Source organism: Lissotriton helveticus, chromosome 1_1 (assembly GCF_964261635.1).
Source record: "Lissotriton helveticus chromosome 1_1, aLisHel1.1, whole genome shotgun sequence".
Taxonomy (NCBI): Eukaryota; Metazoa; Chordata; class Amphibia; order Caudata; family Salamandridae; genus Lissotriton; species Lissotriton helveticus.
The window spans coordinates 807,685,695-807,703,148 of record NC_136057.1 but is presented as its reverse complement, the minus strand read 5'-3'; the positions used below and the strand labels follow the sequence as shown (position 1 = coordinate 807,703,148).

Here is a 17,454-nt window from a genome sequence, read left to right as displayed (position 1 = left end):
AAGTTGCTGTACGAGTTCAAGAACATGCTGGCATATTTCTGTAGTTTAAGGCTTTAACTCGGGTTTTAACTGTGGTATTTTTCTGTGAAATGTATAGACTTATTCATAATTGAATACATTTTAACCCCTGCTGTGCACAGCCTTTGACTATGTGGTGCTGAGGTTGGGAGCACGGCCTGCCTGTCGCAGCAGGGGTTGAGCCCAGAGCATGGAATCTTCTACGTAGATGTTAAGATGACATTTCAAGCAGCTATTTAATATTGTGGGAAGGAAGAACTAGTTAGAGACCCGATGGAAATTATTTAGATCCTCTGGATGTATACTTTTGTTATAGGCACAACCTGGGACTGTTCTTTGAGACAGATGCATTGTTCATGCTCATGGAGCCTGATGTCACAGAGACACTGATATCTTTCAGCATTGACCATTTCTTTAAGGGTGACTTCTCTAAAGGAAGCCCTTCTTGATTGTTACGTCATGATTCTGATCGTTCACCTTCTCTACGAAAGACTACTCAATTTTTTCTTAGATATTTGTGATCACCCCTGATGGAGTGGTTTGTTTTCAAATTTTGAATTGCTTTTTGTTTGGCCTATCTCAGTTTTGCTATAGGTCGATTTGGCTTTGAATTTGTTTAGTATTTATTTTGGTCAGAGAAAAGTTGTCTGGTTCTCAGAAGAGAGTTTTTGATATCAAGCTCACTCTATGGCTTTATCTTTCCTCATTAAGTATCTTCGATGTGATGATAATTTAGTTGTTTTAAAGTTTATTTTGGCACTGTTTCATCAAACCTAACCTGGTGCCAATGCATTGAGTAGTGAACAAGCTGACCTCTTAGAGAGATCCACTGTAGAGAATTATCATTATTCTCATTGTCTTTTAGGTTGGCCAATGGTCATATTTTTCAGGGAGTAAAGTGATAAGAGAGTAGGGTAGTTATCACACCCCTCCGCAGGATTTGGAGCTTTGTTTTCAAGACTATTCTTTCTATTACTATATAGATAAAAACTGAAGCCATATTCCGAGGAGAAGACTACGTAGTTTAGTATGGTTATTACCGGGTAAGTAGGAGAACAAAAGAGGCAGCTCAGAATCTCTTAAACCATCCCAATAAATGCTCCTTGCTGACACTAGCCAGCATTTACACCAACTTTAGTTGACAGCTAAATATGTTAAGTGGAATGATTTTACAAGTTTCAGAATCTTGCAACTGCATGTTACTACTATTTACCATTTGATGGGTAAAGAAAGTAAACAACTTGATCATGAAAATTATATTTATTTAAAATGTCTGTGCTTTATTTGTTTATACCAAATCCTTAACACTATCTGATCAGATTCTGCTGCGGAAGAGGTGACTTGCACTCTTAACATTTGGAAAATATGAAATTCAAATATTGGTATACTATTGATGTATATATGCCCTGCAACACTATGATTTTTTAACAGAATCACTTGGTTTCTTTAGCATTAAAAATATTACAGTTTCCATCGGCGATAAAAAAAGATAGAGATGATACGTTTTAAAAATACTGAATTGGCACCATGGCCGAGATACGAATCCCAGCTTTCTACTAAAATAGCATTGTGGCCTTTGTCAAGATCTGCAACTCAAAAATACTTCCCTGTGCATGGAGTATGCACCACAATGAACCACACATGCAGAAAAGCCAATTAAATTGAAAGTTCCGCACCACAGCCACCAGAAAGTCTTCTCTGAATTACCTAACTGGACGGCTCTCTTTGCTGTCGTAAATTGAGAAGATCACCTCCAGTTCCTCCCCAAGATTTGTGCACACCAGACTCTTCATTTGTACAAAGAGATGATGGCAGCTGGCAGCCACAGGCATGTCCTTCTTTCGATGACGATGTTCCATCTGTTAAACACAAGACAATACATTAAACTTGACATCACCATACACGTTTTAAGTCTAATACGCAAATTAGGGGTAAGAGAAATTCTTGGCCTTATTCAGGTATCAATCATTACAGATTCCAGCATTCAGAAAACAATAAGCTCCTGATGCCATTATAAATTAAGTGTGAAAGTTGTGTTTCTGTTTCAACGGTATCCTGCTCGTCACACAGACATGCTACGTTGGGAGGTTTAGGACAGTCTGTGGTTAGGTAATAGGTGTACCACCAGACAATTCTTTTAACAAAAGCAAGGGTTTCAGTTCCCGAGCAGAGACTTTATATTTATTACTAGAATTATTATTATTTTTTTTTAACTTAAAAAATATGTTTTGCCGGTCTGGTTGTATTAGATGTCTCACATTATTACAAGTTAATTTATTTTATAATTCTTCATCAATAAGTTCAAGTGAAGTCAATAACATCAGTACACCACCAAGAACCCTGAACAAGCAACTACCTAACACCCATCAAACTTGAAGGAGACCTAGAATAAGAGAGTCTTCAAGCCCTCTTTAAATGTACCCACATATATGACACATCAAGTTAGGTGGACAGTCATTCCACTATGAGCCCCATTACCATTGTTTTTCCAAGGTGTTATCAAATATAGTTACTAGAGGTGAGACATTCTTCATCTTGAGGTCCCATAGTGCGTCCAGGCATACACGATATTAGCCTATACATCCAGTGATCATAGATGATGAAGGATTTATCAATCAGTGTCAGAGCCCGGAATTTTACCCAATGTCCAATGGGTAGCTAGTGTAATAAACGAATGGATAAACTAACATGGTTTCGATAGAAAAATCCAACAAACACATGTGTCTCAGCATTCTGCATCCTTTGCAGATGCCAGAAAAGACTGATTGATGAGTCAAAGACAATGAGCAGAGTTAACAAATCACAGAACAGATTTACTGCTATAGTGGGTTTGAAGCTTTTAGATAGTAGCAGTTTGAGACATGCTATGAGATGGATGCAATGTTCACACCGCGCGTGCAACTTCTCCTGTCCTTCCCAAAGAGATGGCTAATATAGATATAGCTAAGTGTTTTAACGATTCTAGACAGTTTCACTCCCTTAATTCTAACAATCCAAGTCTTATAGGACATATTTAGTTTTTTCGTGGCAGCCCAACAAAAATCACCAGCTACAATTCTGTTTTGTTGGCAATAAAGTGTGACCCAGATTTGTTGCATTCATGTTTGTCTTTAGCCCATAAAGCTGCATAGATGGGTGGGATCTGGATAGGAGGAAAGCACCAGCTGTTGACTGACCATCAGCAAAAATATGGAATCAGAGGAGCTCTGTGGGATCCTTCAATATAAAGCCATAGCTGGAGTTTTCACTTCTTCCCTTGTCATTTGAAAGATTCTCTGAGAAAGAAAGGCTTAGAACCATTCAAAGGAGTACGTATAAGCTCCCACTACATGCAGTAAGTGACACACGAATCGTCCATTTTATGATGTCCAAGGCAGCTCTGTCTGCAAAATCCAGTAATCAGCCTCTGCTGTTAAACAAAGTCATTTGAATACTTTGATAGGTACTAAGGCCCAAATGCGGATCCCAAAGCAGACTGTGTGATTCAATTTTTGCAACAAATGTTTAGTTAGCATCTTTGTGACAATTGTAGTAAGAAAAGGGGTACCCACAATTGGTCTATAATTGATATGATGTGCCTGGCTAAGCTAGACTTTATCATAAGTTGTTTAACCAGTGCTACTTCAAGTTGCCTGGAATACTAGCGTCTAATAAAGAGCAATATGCAATTTAGTTGAGAACTAGAACAGCAACCTGGAAATCTCTTTTATAAGGGACAGGAGGCGAGGATAGTCAGGACACTAGTATTCATAACCTTAATAATAAACTCTGTATTGTATCAGAAGCTATCATCTCCATTAGGGAGAAAGTTGGAAAAACTGCAGCTGGGATGGGTTGTCAGTGACCAGCACTGGTTTCCCTCTCTAGGTTCACAATGGGCACATTTACATTTGTCACAAATAAGCTTTGGGCAATGAGGAAATGGTATACAACTGTGGATAGGAGTGTTCACAAGACTACCGCCTCAGCACAGAACAATTTGGGGATTAAGTGCAACGAAAACAAAGTGATGGGTGAGATGCACGAAATAATCACAGCTATGGGAGATCACACGGAGCGGCATTCAAATCCACCATTTTTAACACGCTAGTCTCCTCTAGACAGAGGCCAGCTCTTGGTTTTATGCTTCTAGTTAGTGATGACAAGGGCCCCAAATGGAAATCCATATTCCCAATTATTACTTTCCTTGCTTTAACAAATTAAATGCAACATCATATTTTAGGTAGGGAATAAAGATTTTCTTATGTATGAAAAAAAAATCTAATCGCTGCCCATGGCGCTTAACCCTTCATATCATTTACAAACAAGCAAACCTTCTGCCTGATTGTATTTTTGCATCCTTTCCTTCCGTTTTTTTGTATTGCAGCTAACTACATACTACATGCTGAAATAAGCATGCAGTTGTGGTCTGCGCGTACCAGTCTATACAGTTCGGTGATGCTGATGTCCTCCGGATCCACCATTCCATACTCCTTTCTCGGCACCAAGTCTAGACCCAGCTGTCTGTAGAAGAAAAACAACAATCAAAAATGTTAACTGAACCTCAGACTGATGGTGAATAAGAAACATCTAACATACACTGTGCAGTAAACCCGCCCCGCAGTGAAAAGCATAGTTGGTGAGATATTGTTACTACAGAAGAGTTTACGCCTGCGCCAATGCAGCACTCACCCTACAAATAACCTTTACCCAAGCAATGCTCAAGTGACCAAATGAATACAAAACAATGACACTCGTGTATTTTGGCAAACTCCATTATTCATTGCTCTAAGAAACTACATTTCAGTGGAGTTGAAACAATTTAAAATTCTAAAGAGCAAGGAATAGTGTAGTCAGTTGTACACATAAGTGGTGGCTTGCACAACTAAAATGCTTGTGAATGTTCGTGAACGCAGTACATTGCTCAATGTGCTATTCATGTCTAACTTTAAAGAGATACATTTACCACATTTCTGTGTGGGCTGCTCAGCACGTCCTTTCTCATGCCCCTTGTTCTTCAAAATCATTTCCACGTGCCCCATGACTACAAACGCAGATAATGCTAACAAACTCTAGCTTCTCTTCCATGGGCACTCTAAAGAGTTGAGCACAGTGCCTGTCTCTTTACTCTTTTCAAGACTGCAGAGATTCAGGTACTGTGAGAACACGCTGCAGAAGAGGCGTACTGGCTCTGCAAAAGCTTGCACAGCGATCCAGTGTAGCTGATCGAAGGCAAAGTATGAGAAACATACCAGCACACTATATGGCGAATAATGCAGGTCTCTTTTGTGGAGAATTTGTGCTCCCCTTGCCTCTCGACAAAAATCCTCACTGCAGGCTTCGTTCCTCATAACTGCAGTGGAAGCAGTTTACACAGTTTAGCAATGTCAATGGGTGGAAACGCGTTCTGGGTAAATCTTGGTGTCCAACAGGGAGAGGTCCAGAGTAATGGAGATCAGGAGATGCTGATAGCTCAATGGTTGTACCTTAAGTCCTGCACACAACTAAGGGCTCTGCGAATCGGAGAAACGTCAGCAAGGCTGAAATTCATGTGACTCCTGTCCCTGGGAGCACTGACAGGGCTATTGGATTGCAAGGGACAGTAACTGCTGAAAAGCCACAAATAATGCTAGCATTGCCAAGGTGAGGGGCCAGTGGAAAATCTACGACTGGCTTAGTTTTAATTTCAGGATACTGCCAAGTGTCCAGCTAACGCAGCAGTCAACTGAAGATAATTTGCCCAGCAACAGATGTTCTAACATGCTGATCAGTCACGGGTCAAAAATGTTGACTGCGGGGCGTGGCCTGCAGCGCCATGCTGTAAGCAGCGTTTCTCTGGGGCTCCGGTGCCCGGCGGAGACTCTGGGGGCGAAATATCCTGACCCCGATACTAGATGACCTGCCGGGGGGGTGGAGGCAAACTGCCGGAGGTCAGAAGCAGTCAACCGGATACGCTTTGGGCAGCCTGGGAGCTGACAGATGGCCCAGGCGGGTTAATTTGGCCTTCACTTGAACCCCTAACACTTCACAGCACAAGTGGTGAGGCCAGGAGTGCAGGGAAGAGAGAGGGACCGATAACTGTCCTCTAATGGTGAGACCCAGGGTGGATTCGCGGGACAGTCCTTAAGATTGGGGAAAGAACACACTATGCAGTGACTTTGAGGGGGGCTGCCCCCGTTGTTCCTCATTTTCGCTCCCTCCTCCCCAAACAAGGAAATGGGAAGACAGAAGAAGCACCCAGAGAGTAGCAAGACTGCATAACAGCGAAATAGCCCACACAGATTTGGACCACTGGGAGAAGGGCTTCCTGACACAGGCCAAGTAGTGAATATTAATGATTATTGTAGGAGTCATCACTGAAAGAGTAAGAATAACCTGGATGGTGCCACCTGCTCATTTTAAAAAGGCCCAAGGATTATTCATCAAAGATACTATAGTAACCTAATTTCGTGTGGGAGATGAAAAAAGGGCTGTGTGCAACAGATCTCTATCTGATGGAACCATCAGCCTCACAAAGCTCTAAGATCACTGAGCTTAAGATGAAACTTCCCCTAAGATGCAGGTGCCATTGTTAGAATCCAAATATATGTGTCGCAATATATACTTTCCTATCAAATATATGGCTTGTGATCATACTCTTATTGTGTCATTTGACTAATCAGACTGAATTTAAGAAATTATGATTTCCCAGAAGTGACATTTCTCCACCCCATTTGAAGGTCATTCTAGACCACAGATCACATATTGGACCAGCATCAGCTGTAGGGAAAATCGTGTGAGTAAATTTGATTTTACCGTTGTGTCCGCCAGCCCAGCTTTGAGTTGGGTGGATTGATCCTGTAAAAATATAGTTACAACTGCTGCTTTCATATATATTAACACATGCAGTTTTGCACTTCATAATTGTTGGGCGTAATTGAAATTGCACTAGAATGACATTTGAGAAATCCAAATGCAGATTCTGCTATTCATTTGCAGACAACATAAGGAGGGGTTGCAACAGACCCCTTACTAAACCTTCTTTCTGGTCCCTATGTTACCATTTTTCATATGCCAGGCTAGAGAACATTCAGTACCCATTTTACGGAGATCTACCTCTGAAGGGTGATGAATGTGCCCCCTTCGGGCTCCAGTCCAGCTTTGAGATGCATCGTCCAACAGAGAAGACTTTGCTCTGTTCCTTGTGCTGCGCTGGCTGGATCCATGCCCAGGCCTGTTGGAAACTCTGGAGGAGGCAAGATTGCAGGTGTGGTAGCTGGAAATCCATCCTCAAGCATTCAGGAAAAGGGGAGGCAATCTCCAACCCATTAGGCTGTCAGGCTTGATGTGATTGTTAGTGCAACAGTTTTCGTGGCAAAGGGAGGATTTCTAATGCAACAGCAGGTTCCCCTGACTTAACGGCTAGCACAGAAATAGGGTGCAGGTAACAATAAAAGAAGCAACATCGAAACTCCTGAAAAGGGTAAGAGCTGGAGCATTCAAGCCAAAAAAGAATTCTTGCATGCATGCAATGTCCATCCGGTGTGAACATCTCAGTGGATCAGTAAGCGCTCCTCACTGACCAGTCTCCGAGTGTTTCCCACTAGTGTAAGGGGGAAGACATCTAGCTTTTTAAAATCATAGTTCTAAGATTTAAAACTTCCCTACCTTAATAGAAAGAGAGCAAGATAAACTCACAGGTCTCTTTCTCACTGCCAAAGCCATCTTACAGACACTACTCTGGTACACCTGGTTAAGATGTGTGCCATCATGAAACTCAGATGGACGGTAGCAAGAAAGACTGAAAAGGTGATGGGGAAACTGCTTACAGTACATCTAACCACTGGCAATCACTTGGGCAGCCTTCAATAACCCATCGTTCTTTTGCCTACCATGCCACCTCAGATTGGACCCAGCCACAGGCAAATCAGTCTTGATCCTACTCCAATAGGAACAGTCCAGCCAGAACTGCCGATCCATATCCTCTCCGGAATGTAAGACAAAGACAAGCAGCCTAAGAAGAGTTTTGCCCTGATTGGGGCTCTTCAGTCAGGTGTTACTTGGTTCCAGTGGCAGAGTGAGCAGTTTGGGCTGGACTGTTCCCAAGAGCGGCAGGGTCAAGACTGATTTGCTTATGACTGCCCCAAACTGAGCTGGCAAGGTGGGCAAAGGAACAATGGTTTCGGATGATTGCCAGTGGTAAGACAAATTGCAAGCCTGTCTCCTATCGCCTTTTGTGTGTTTGATGTAAGGCCCAAGGTGGCACGGGTATGCACAGACATGGGTCTGTGCTCACTATGCAACTGAAACTAATCTATTGCTGGCTGATGAGCCTTAATCGGGGAGAAACTGGTCCTGGGTTGCTTGTGTTCTGGTTCAGAAAGTAGCTTAGATACACACAAAAAAGAGTCTGAGGAGGTTTAAAGACCTACAGGGGACGACTCCCCGTTACCACAATACAAAAACACCGGATAGACCCCTCAGTCTGATATGAGAAAGAATGCTGAGGTATCTTTTACAGAACCTTTTCCCTCATCCACCCGAAGGTGGCATGCTTCATCTTAAGGCAACCTCCTCGCATTACGAGCCTGGTCATAATGCAGGCTACAACCTCCTCTCTGAGAGGGAGGAGCTCAGGGATGTTTTCCTTTGTCAGGAAAGTGGTATCCCAAAACCTATAATGAAGCATGGTGTGGTGAAGGGAAAAAAGAAAAAGTGTATGTCAGCTAAAACTAAGGCTGTGGAACAAACTTTAAAGGGACGTCCAGAGTTTAGGACTAAAACAAAGAGCTAAGGCTGGGGGTTATTCAAGCAGTCATAGAACAGTGGGGGTCGACATGTTGCAGGCTTTTACCCTCCATGGAGGTTCAGCGGCTTTCTGCGTGTCCGACAAAAGAATAACAAGGTGGAGTAAATTATCCCCACATACAAAGTAAGCAGTGATTAAACAACACCAGTGGATGGAGTGATTTGTTACTTCGAAATGTAGAATCCAGTAGTCATTATGGTACCCTTTCGAGATGCAACTGAGCACCTGCTGCACCGGATCCAATAGGACCTGGTTGCTACCTTGAGGTTTGCTCTAAGAACAAGGTGCCACTTGGTTACCTGTAATTACAGGTAACATATTGACTAGTGGATTCTGCATTTTAAAGTAACAAATCACTCCATCCATCTGATTATTTCTGTATATCCTAACGTACATACAGTCCACACAACTGTTGTTGTTCGTCTTTTGAGCGTGTGAAAACATGTCTTTTTCTCTGATACGTTCTCTGAGCATTAACCACTATTTAAGAACAAATAATTAATAAATAGTTTACTATTCTCTGCAAGGAACACGGCTGAGTTTCAGGGGAGTGGCCGCAGCTTGTCCCTAGAGGACTGCCAAGAAGTTAAGCCTGTTCGGTGAACATTTGTGTTACTTCACATTGTGTTTAAATCAAATGAATGCTAGAGTGTGTTGAGCTATTCAATTATTTCTACTGCAGTGATTGATGGGGGGATTTAAAATGCAAAGGCCAAACGGCCACCTCCTTGATTTAGAGATTAACAGTCTTAGCAGTCACTGTTCACCCAACTCTGGGGCCGATAATGATGTCAGTCGGAGAGCCTCCGACAAACATCTCCGATTTCAATTCCGACCACCTAAAAACAATGTAGGCGGTTGGAATTGAAATGGGCTGGTCATTCCGGCTGGATTCTGACAGGCTCAAGTCGGCCAGTTGGAGGTCCCAACGTAATCCCAGAGGATGGCGTTTCAGCCATAGGGATTACAATGTCGCTGTCCAACAGGCTATCCATGTCAGGCTTTCCGACATGGAGAGCCCGTGAGAAAGCAACTTTGGGGACACGTAGCAGGGTTTCCATTCTTCCACGGCCTCCGGTTGGGGGCTGAGGGGGAACCTATGGCACCCCCTGTTAATGCCTGCACCGTATGGCAGCCACCTTGAGGTGCCTGCCACGCGGTGCAGGCATTAACAGAATATCCAATTTTTCCATGGGCGCTTGTGCTACGGCTGGTTTACGGCCACAGCACAAGCTCCCATAGAGAAATATGAGTATGCGGTTACATTGTAATGGCAGGGTCGGGACCGCGGCGATGTCGGGCGGATGTGAGTCACAATCTGTGTTTGAAATGAGGTCCCAAATTAAAAATCATGACGAGTTTCATTAAATTCTCACTGATCGGGACGACGGGCTGTTGTGTAGAAGGCTGAAGAGAGATGACTGAAAGTGAAAACCTCTGAATGTTTTTATGATAATCTTTTGGGAAAACGCAAGGCTGCTGAGACAGCTATATCGTACAGACCAAAAAATATGAAAATATTTTTATACGGAATCACACGATAACGTAATATGTACAATATTAAAACTTGCACAGAAATACGACATTGCAATGCAGATCACAAAATGGGTTCGACACTAAACCCTTCAGAGGTCAGGCAGGGTATACCGAAATGATCCACTCAGATTAGAATGTTCAGATGTTGCAAATCATGACAGCGTTATGCAGACAAATACAAAGTCACGCGCTGATGCCATTTTTTTTATTTATTTAGATCAAAGTGCGAAACGAATGGTCAGTCAATTTTACCTCTCGATAAGAAATGCTGATGTACTGTTAAAGCAAACAACTCAAGCGTAGTATCTGCTTTGTGTTTAATTGGATATAATAAGTAGTACGAATTAAGCAATAATCCCACTGGCATATCATGGCACTTAGTCACATTTTTATCAAGCTTTACTGCGTACTTTAAGACGCTTGACCTCTGGTACTTTGTGCACATGACCACCACTGAAGCTTTTCCATCTTGTTTTTCTGTCCGCACTTATCTTATAACGACTCACCTGCCAGAAGCATGCTGTTTATCTGTCACGCGCTTTTATAAATTTTAAATTGCTTTCTCATTGAATGTTTTTTATCTTTCACATTCAATTTTTTTGTACTTTGCCCCTTTCTATCCCCATACAGAGCTCTTCTGAGCCATGCTTTCCACTTTATCCAGAGCTTTAAATGGATGATGAATACGGTATATTTGAAAAGTGTTCCCTGTGCTCGAGACCAGTGGAAAAACATGAAATTTAAAGAGGTACCATAATGTTACCTCCGTTTTTGTAAGGTGAATAAGCTTGTACACTAAAAACCGAGGTGTGATAGGGTAGGGGCGCTACAAAGAAAAAAGTAACACCAAGTAATAACTACCACAGCGAAGAAAAACTTAGTTTTTGAATGGAGCATAAGGGCAGTAAGCAAATAGTTAGGAAAATAGTATACATTGATAAATGTTAATCCCTGTTTTTGTTAACACCCACATCTTTATTGGACTTTTACAGCGACCATCAAAAACCCGCCAGAAGAGGAGCCTCACAAAGGGGTCTTTGGTATACACACAAGCTGACCTGGAAAGTTACCATGTGACAAAGGAGTAAGGAGAGAAATGGAAAATATATACAAAGACTTAGAAGGTCTCTTCCAAAGACTCTTCAAATGGACGACAAATAAAAAATACTGGGCAAATCATCTGGGGCTACTTTTCCTTTTAAGGTCCAATACGAACATTAATCAAATGCATATTGAGTCAGGAACTGCAACAATAATAAGCCAAAATAGCAACATAATGTTTCATCCGTGAAGACAATATTTAAATTAATATTTAGAATGGGGCCTGAATCAACACCTTTAGCTAAACAGAAACAAATCTTTATTTACGACCGTTCTAAGGTATCTTACTTCATAATAATTTATTGGAAAGAACATATTTAGAATGACTTATTGAGATCTGGTCACCACGTGCAAGCACTGAACAATGTAAAACTGTTACACTGACTACTGGAGTGTTTCTATAGCATGTTTGACTGTTTTGAAATCATCAGCAATCTCTCTCCACTACCTGACCCTGGGCCTGCTCAGTACAATCTAACAACGAACATGTGAATGGGGTGGTGGCTTTTCTAAGTCAGTCTGCACTATCAGAGCGCCGGCTGAGAGGCAACAGCTGTGTGTGTATGCACGTACAGACCCCATATCCGATAAACATCTGGACTGACCATCGTTTTGGAGAACATCAATAAATATGTAAGTATGTATATTATCAAAACGACATATTCCGGGGATGAGAGCAACCACAAACTGCCAAAGCCCCTGAAAGAGAACCAGAGCAGGAGGCACAAGACAGCGGGAGAGTGAGTGGGAGGGGATGCCAGTCACCCATGAGAGACAGAGAGAAAGTAAAGAGGATGATGCAGACAACCAGGCAGGGACATGGAGTGCTAGACATGGAGAGTGAAACAAAAGGCCATGAAAAGGAGGAGATACAAGCAGCAATAAATAGATAGAAGAGAAAGACATGGTCAGACATAGGCACCTCAAAGAGACACCGTTTCACACCTGCAGCACTTGACAACTCCTTAATTTATATAAATAACCAAATGTCTTTATTGCTTCCCCCCATGAAACAAGATAACTTTCTTTGTGTCCTGAACCACTTACTTAGTCTTCTAGAGTGTGAAAACTCTTTGTGCCATCGTTCTATGCAGTCATCCTTGCTCAAGTCAGATCATTCTCTAACACCTAGCCCAAACTTAGCTTCTTGTGTTTCCTCACTGTCGTCTTAGGTCCTTTCAAAGCCAAATCTCTTTCTTGTTCACAATTTGTTCCATGCTGTCTGCTAACATGTATCATTCCTTCATCAATGTCTCCACAGTGCAAATTTTAGATCTGCCTTATGCCAAGCCAGTGCTGCTCAATTCCTTTTGACAGTGCCATCTTTTTGCTGTTGGATGAACCCCTATGAGATATGGATTTCCCTGCTTCCTTGTGAGATGTTGATTAGTCTATTGTTTCAAACAAAAAACAGACTCCTGCTCATTGTTATAATGCCACACAAAATACTAATGGTAAGGTAGGTGTCAGTGCTACCGAGGGCATCTGCTTATCGCCTTTGGAAGCAGCATTTGAAGAATTTCCAATTATGAGAATGTGCTGGGTAATGTGTTTAAAATGTATCTTTGCAAGTAAAATTTAACAAGTCACATGGGCAAAACCCAACATTTCCCTTTATCCCCTCAGTTTAATGGGCCTATGTAGCATGTCCAGCAGCTGCTCAAGTTCAGTGGGATGGACTTCAAAACTCCTTCAGAATTATGTTTAATATTACTTGAGGAAAGCTAGTTTGTGGCATTTCAAACTTTACGTTGGGCAATGTCCTGGGTGAGGTACATAAACAATCCACCATTTGCTTGTAACATTTTTGGAAGTTTCAAAGGAGAGAGTCTCCAGGTCTCTTCTTTCCACCACTGCAAGCCGACTATCCAGTTCTGAGTGATGCGTGGGTGACAGGTATTAAAGTAGTATATTTTCCCCCCATCTTATTAAAAAAGTGGAATGTTGGGAGCTCCACTGAAAAAAATGGAGCGCTCCGGGCTTCTAATGGCCGGTAGAAGCCTGGAGCTCCAATATTCCAATGTGCCTTTACAGCTGTTTCTGTGAACAAAAGGCCTCACAATCAAGGATCCTGGGGCGATTTCAATCCCCTAGGGATCCATGAGGCCTTTGATTTACAGATTAGATCATTCTGCCCTCTATGGGTGGAATGTTCTGATAGCCTTAGAACCCTTCGCTGAGGGCTCTACCAGCCATTAAAGGCCCGCTCGAAAGCTGGAGCGGGCCTTTAATGGCTAGGAGAGCCTGCTATGTCGGGCTCTAAAGCTACATTTGAATGTTGAATGAGGAAACGCACTTTCAGAGACACCGTGTTTGATTGAAGGTCAGAAGGTCTTAGATGTGCCTGATCACGTTTCAATCTTAGGTGGCCACAACAGCCATCTTTATCATTACTTCTACCTTGGGAAGTTTGCATTAATGCATTGGCACAGTCAAACTTCAAACTGTACTTTTTGTGACACTCCCCCGAACCTTTTTTTTTTCAACCATAACATATGAACAATGAGTAATAATATCTTAATATGGTAAGTGTTTAAAAATGAAACTGATAGAGTGCACAATAGTGCTATATAACCAAAGGGGGTAATGACCTGGAAGGAAATAACAAATAAGGCACCAAAAGCCAATAAAAAGGCAATGGTTTATAAATAAACAAAAAAAATACATTGAGGTTAGGCACGTTGCAAAACATGTGGACAATGGAGCAATAGCCTGCCCAGTGAGAATATTAGTAGTTATCCTCAAACTAAACCCATCTCTAAACCCGACCTTTGCATCACTGACTTTTATCAAGCTCCCACCTCTGTATTCAACCAAAGGCCAGGTTTCCTGAGATTAACAGTCTTCTCATCGCCTTTTATGAACCTACCGATGGAATATTAAACGCTATACCAGCCATCAAGAATTACCCACATTGTCTGAAAAGGCTGCAAGTCAGCATAGGTTTGCTATAGAAATACCTGAAGTACATAAATACAAAAATATAATATCTTTAATAAAGCAATGTATTCATTTCTCACGTGATGCTCGAAAGACGGTAAAAGAGGCCTGGCACAAGTTGGTCCACTGAGTCCTTTTGAATCTATATTTCTACATTATAAAGCTGGGTGTGAGCGGCAGTCTAGATGCCTCCGTGGGAGGAGGCGAATTTGAAACAAGAGCCTAACTAAAAAGCCACACATGTTCAATACCTTCAGAAAGGCCAAGACTTCTGAAGGATTTTAGCCCGCATCCCATCCAGTTCTTTTTTTTCTTGCTCCACGTCTCATTCAGGAATTATGGCAAAATATAAACATTATTTTATATCCTCACTCTCCAAGCTTTATCTTTGAATACGTCCTGCATTTTCTCCCACAGCAGGTATCCAGTTGTGATACCGCTTAACATGTAACTCAAAAAATGAACATCTGGGGGATGAATTTAACACCCCTGTGCAATGCATTTAAGCAGAACACATTTCCAGAAGGGAAAAATCACTTCAAGTCCATAGTTTAAGACAAATGCTCCTAAGGGGCGGTGGTAATTCAATCAAAATGGCGTACTTCAGACGTCTCAAGTTATAAATCGATGCCAGACGTTTTCATCTAAACCACGATCATTGAGCCACTTCTCTGTCTACCTGTTGAAAGTACCAAGGATAAAAGGGAAACCATTGCTCTAGGTACCAGCTCCACGATCTTGGACCACCTCCCCCTATACTCCAACAGCTATTGAGACTACATATTTTAAGGAGAAAGAATGATGAGACACTGATGCTCCTGAAGTTCCATCTATCATCGTTATAATTATGCAGGAGTGTAAAGTCTTATTATACAATGCATCATTTTCAAGAAATATTATTTTACATATCCATCAAGAAGCAAACCCAATTTGTCGATGACCTTGCATATTCTACTAAGGAGTTTAAATTGTTTATGATGGCTTAATATAGGAGGGAAATATTGTGGTTAAAATCATCATATTAAAAAAATGTAAAATATAGACCGAGTCTCCAGCCTTTTCTGTAAGAAGAGCTACTTAGGTTCTAATATTAAGTGTGTTGTCGTAGTGACCACATCAGATAATATTGCATTGCCAGCCATCATAAGCATGTTTATTATCCAGCAGTGATCACCTCAGTGCACCAGGCATTGATGCCAGCAGTAATGTGAAAAATGCTTTAAAACTGTGGAATGCCTCTACCTGCATAATATTATTATTATTATTATTATTATTGAGGTTTTGTAAAGCGCATAGTAACCCGTAAGTATCCCAGCGCTAAGACCAGGACATAACATACATACATACATAACAGCCATAACTGCAATGCCCGGGTAGTAAGTTAATAATATTAGTAATAGTTCTTCACACCACATGATTTATCACTCAAATGTCAGCTTTAAACATTCAACCATTTATTTGCAGACATCAGGTTAGGAGTTCTGAAAATACGGAAATTCTTTTCTGGAAAAACACACTTTTCAATTTTGGTATACATATACTGAATCAAACAAGCAAAAACTTCTTATTTAGCAGGCTAGGTTGCACACATGAGACCTACTTCCAAATAGGTGGAGAAGTCGGATATAGACTGAAAACATTTTTAAAAAAGTTGTAAGAGAATTCATTTTACCCTGTAATTGTATGAAAGAGAATGAAGACGGGAATTACTGAGTATGGTATTACAGGCAGAAAACGTATCTTGGTAGATTTTAAAAATAGACAAGGAATGCACTCATTTTTATTTTTTTAAACAGCACTAGATGAAACAGGCATTTTTTGAAGGAACAAGGAGTTAACAGAGAACGAGACTCTTGCAAGGTAACCCATTTTTGGGTGACCAACCCCAGTTTGAAATTTTTGGGGGGACTCATCCGCTGGTGATTTTGGAACGCTAACACTGGAACACTGTTATCCAGTGCCCAGTATATGTGCTCTGACCCTAAAACATGTTGAAATTGGCTAACAACCCTAGTGGAGCATTTAACATTCCTAAAAGGCCATAGTATATGGTGCAGAAATACCTCCATGTCAAGGAAAGTTAAATGCCACTTGTGGACTGCAGCACCTATTGACCCTTCCACTACAGTGGTACTAAAACATGACTCCAGGCCTACTCTGTGTAGCCTGACTGTGTAAAACCTACAGAGTAAACTTAAAAAAATAACCCTTTTGAGAGGCAAAGACCCTCCTTTTAAATATTAACAAGTCACTCCTGTGGAGGCCTTGTAGCACACAAGACAGTGTGCACGGAATTTGAAAATGAAATATGTGGGAAATGGATGCTACCATGAACCTAGAGCTATTTTCACTTTGGGAGGCCCAGCCATCCTATGTAGAAAACCACAGTGCAGATTAAAATAGTATTAATACTATATCAGAAATGCTATCAGCTAGAAAAATAATGTAGCCACTATTTTTTTTTTGTTTTTAAAAATCCAAATCAATGGGGGTCAGATGTGTTATAAATATTCAGGGAAGGCAACTTTTAGAAAGTTGCATTTTCCCTCCCTGAGTCTTCAGAAGGCTAATCGGCATTAGCCGCTGACAGCTAGTCAGGCTATACTTGTCTTAAATGCGGTATGACAGAGGTGAGTTTCCTCCCAGGAGCTATGCAATAGGTCACTTTGGTTGACACGTTAATCTCAAAAGACAGAGATGACTTCTTTGAGCTCAGCAGAATATTCAGGCTGGGGGTTCTGCGGAAGCACCGTGTAGAGGCAAAAGTGTAAAATACTGCCTGACAGGTCAATCTAAGGCACATGTAAAACTTTTGCGCTCTTGAAAGAAATCAAACAGGACCCAAAAACAACGATTGTATACCTCCTGGCTTGTCACTGAGAAAGAACTTACTTTGTTTTACTAAAAGCCAGTCATGTGAGTACAAGGCCTGATACAAACTGGATTTTAGTGTTAGATGTGGGAGGACACGTGAATTCCCTAGGATATGCCCAGATACACCCCCCACCCTCTGAGCCCAAATACAGCGTGGCTGAATACTTTGATTAACTTGGCATTGCCCAAGGTCATGTCGTTTTTTGCCTGTCTTCAGT

General features: G+C 41.5%; 1 protein-coding gene across 2 annotated transcripts in view; it reads right to left on the bottom strand.

Moving 5' to 3' along the window:
• Positions 1–17,454, bottom strand: part of DOCK4 (dedicator of cytokinesis 4) — a 1,604,094-nt gene that overhangs the window by 1,079,092 nt on the left and 507,548 nt on the right. For both annotated transcript variants that reach the window (XM_078674485.1, XM_078674490.1), the window contains exons 7-8: positions 4,437–4,521; positions 1,726–1,877 (exon numbers count right to left, since the gene is read on the bottom strand). In XM_078674485.1, coding sequence (XP_078530611.1) covers positions 1,726–1,877; positions 4,437–4,521 — 237 coding nt within the window. The remainder of the gene's footprint in view (positions 1–1,725; positions 1,878–4,436; positions 4,522–17,454) is intronic.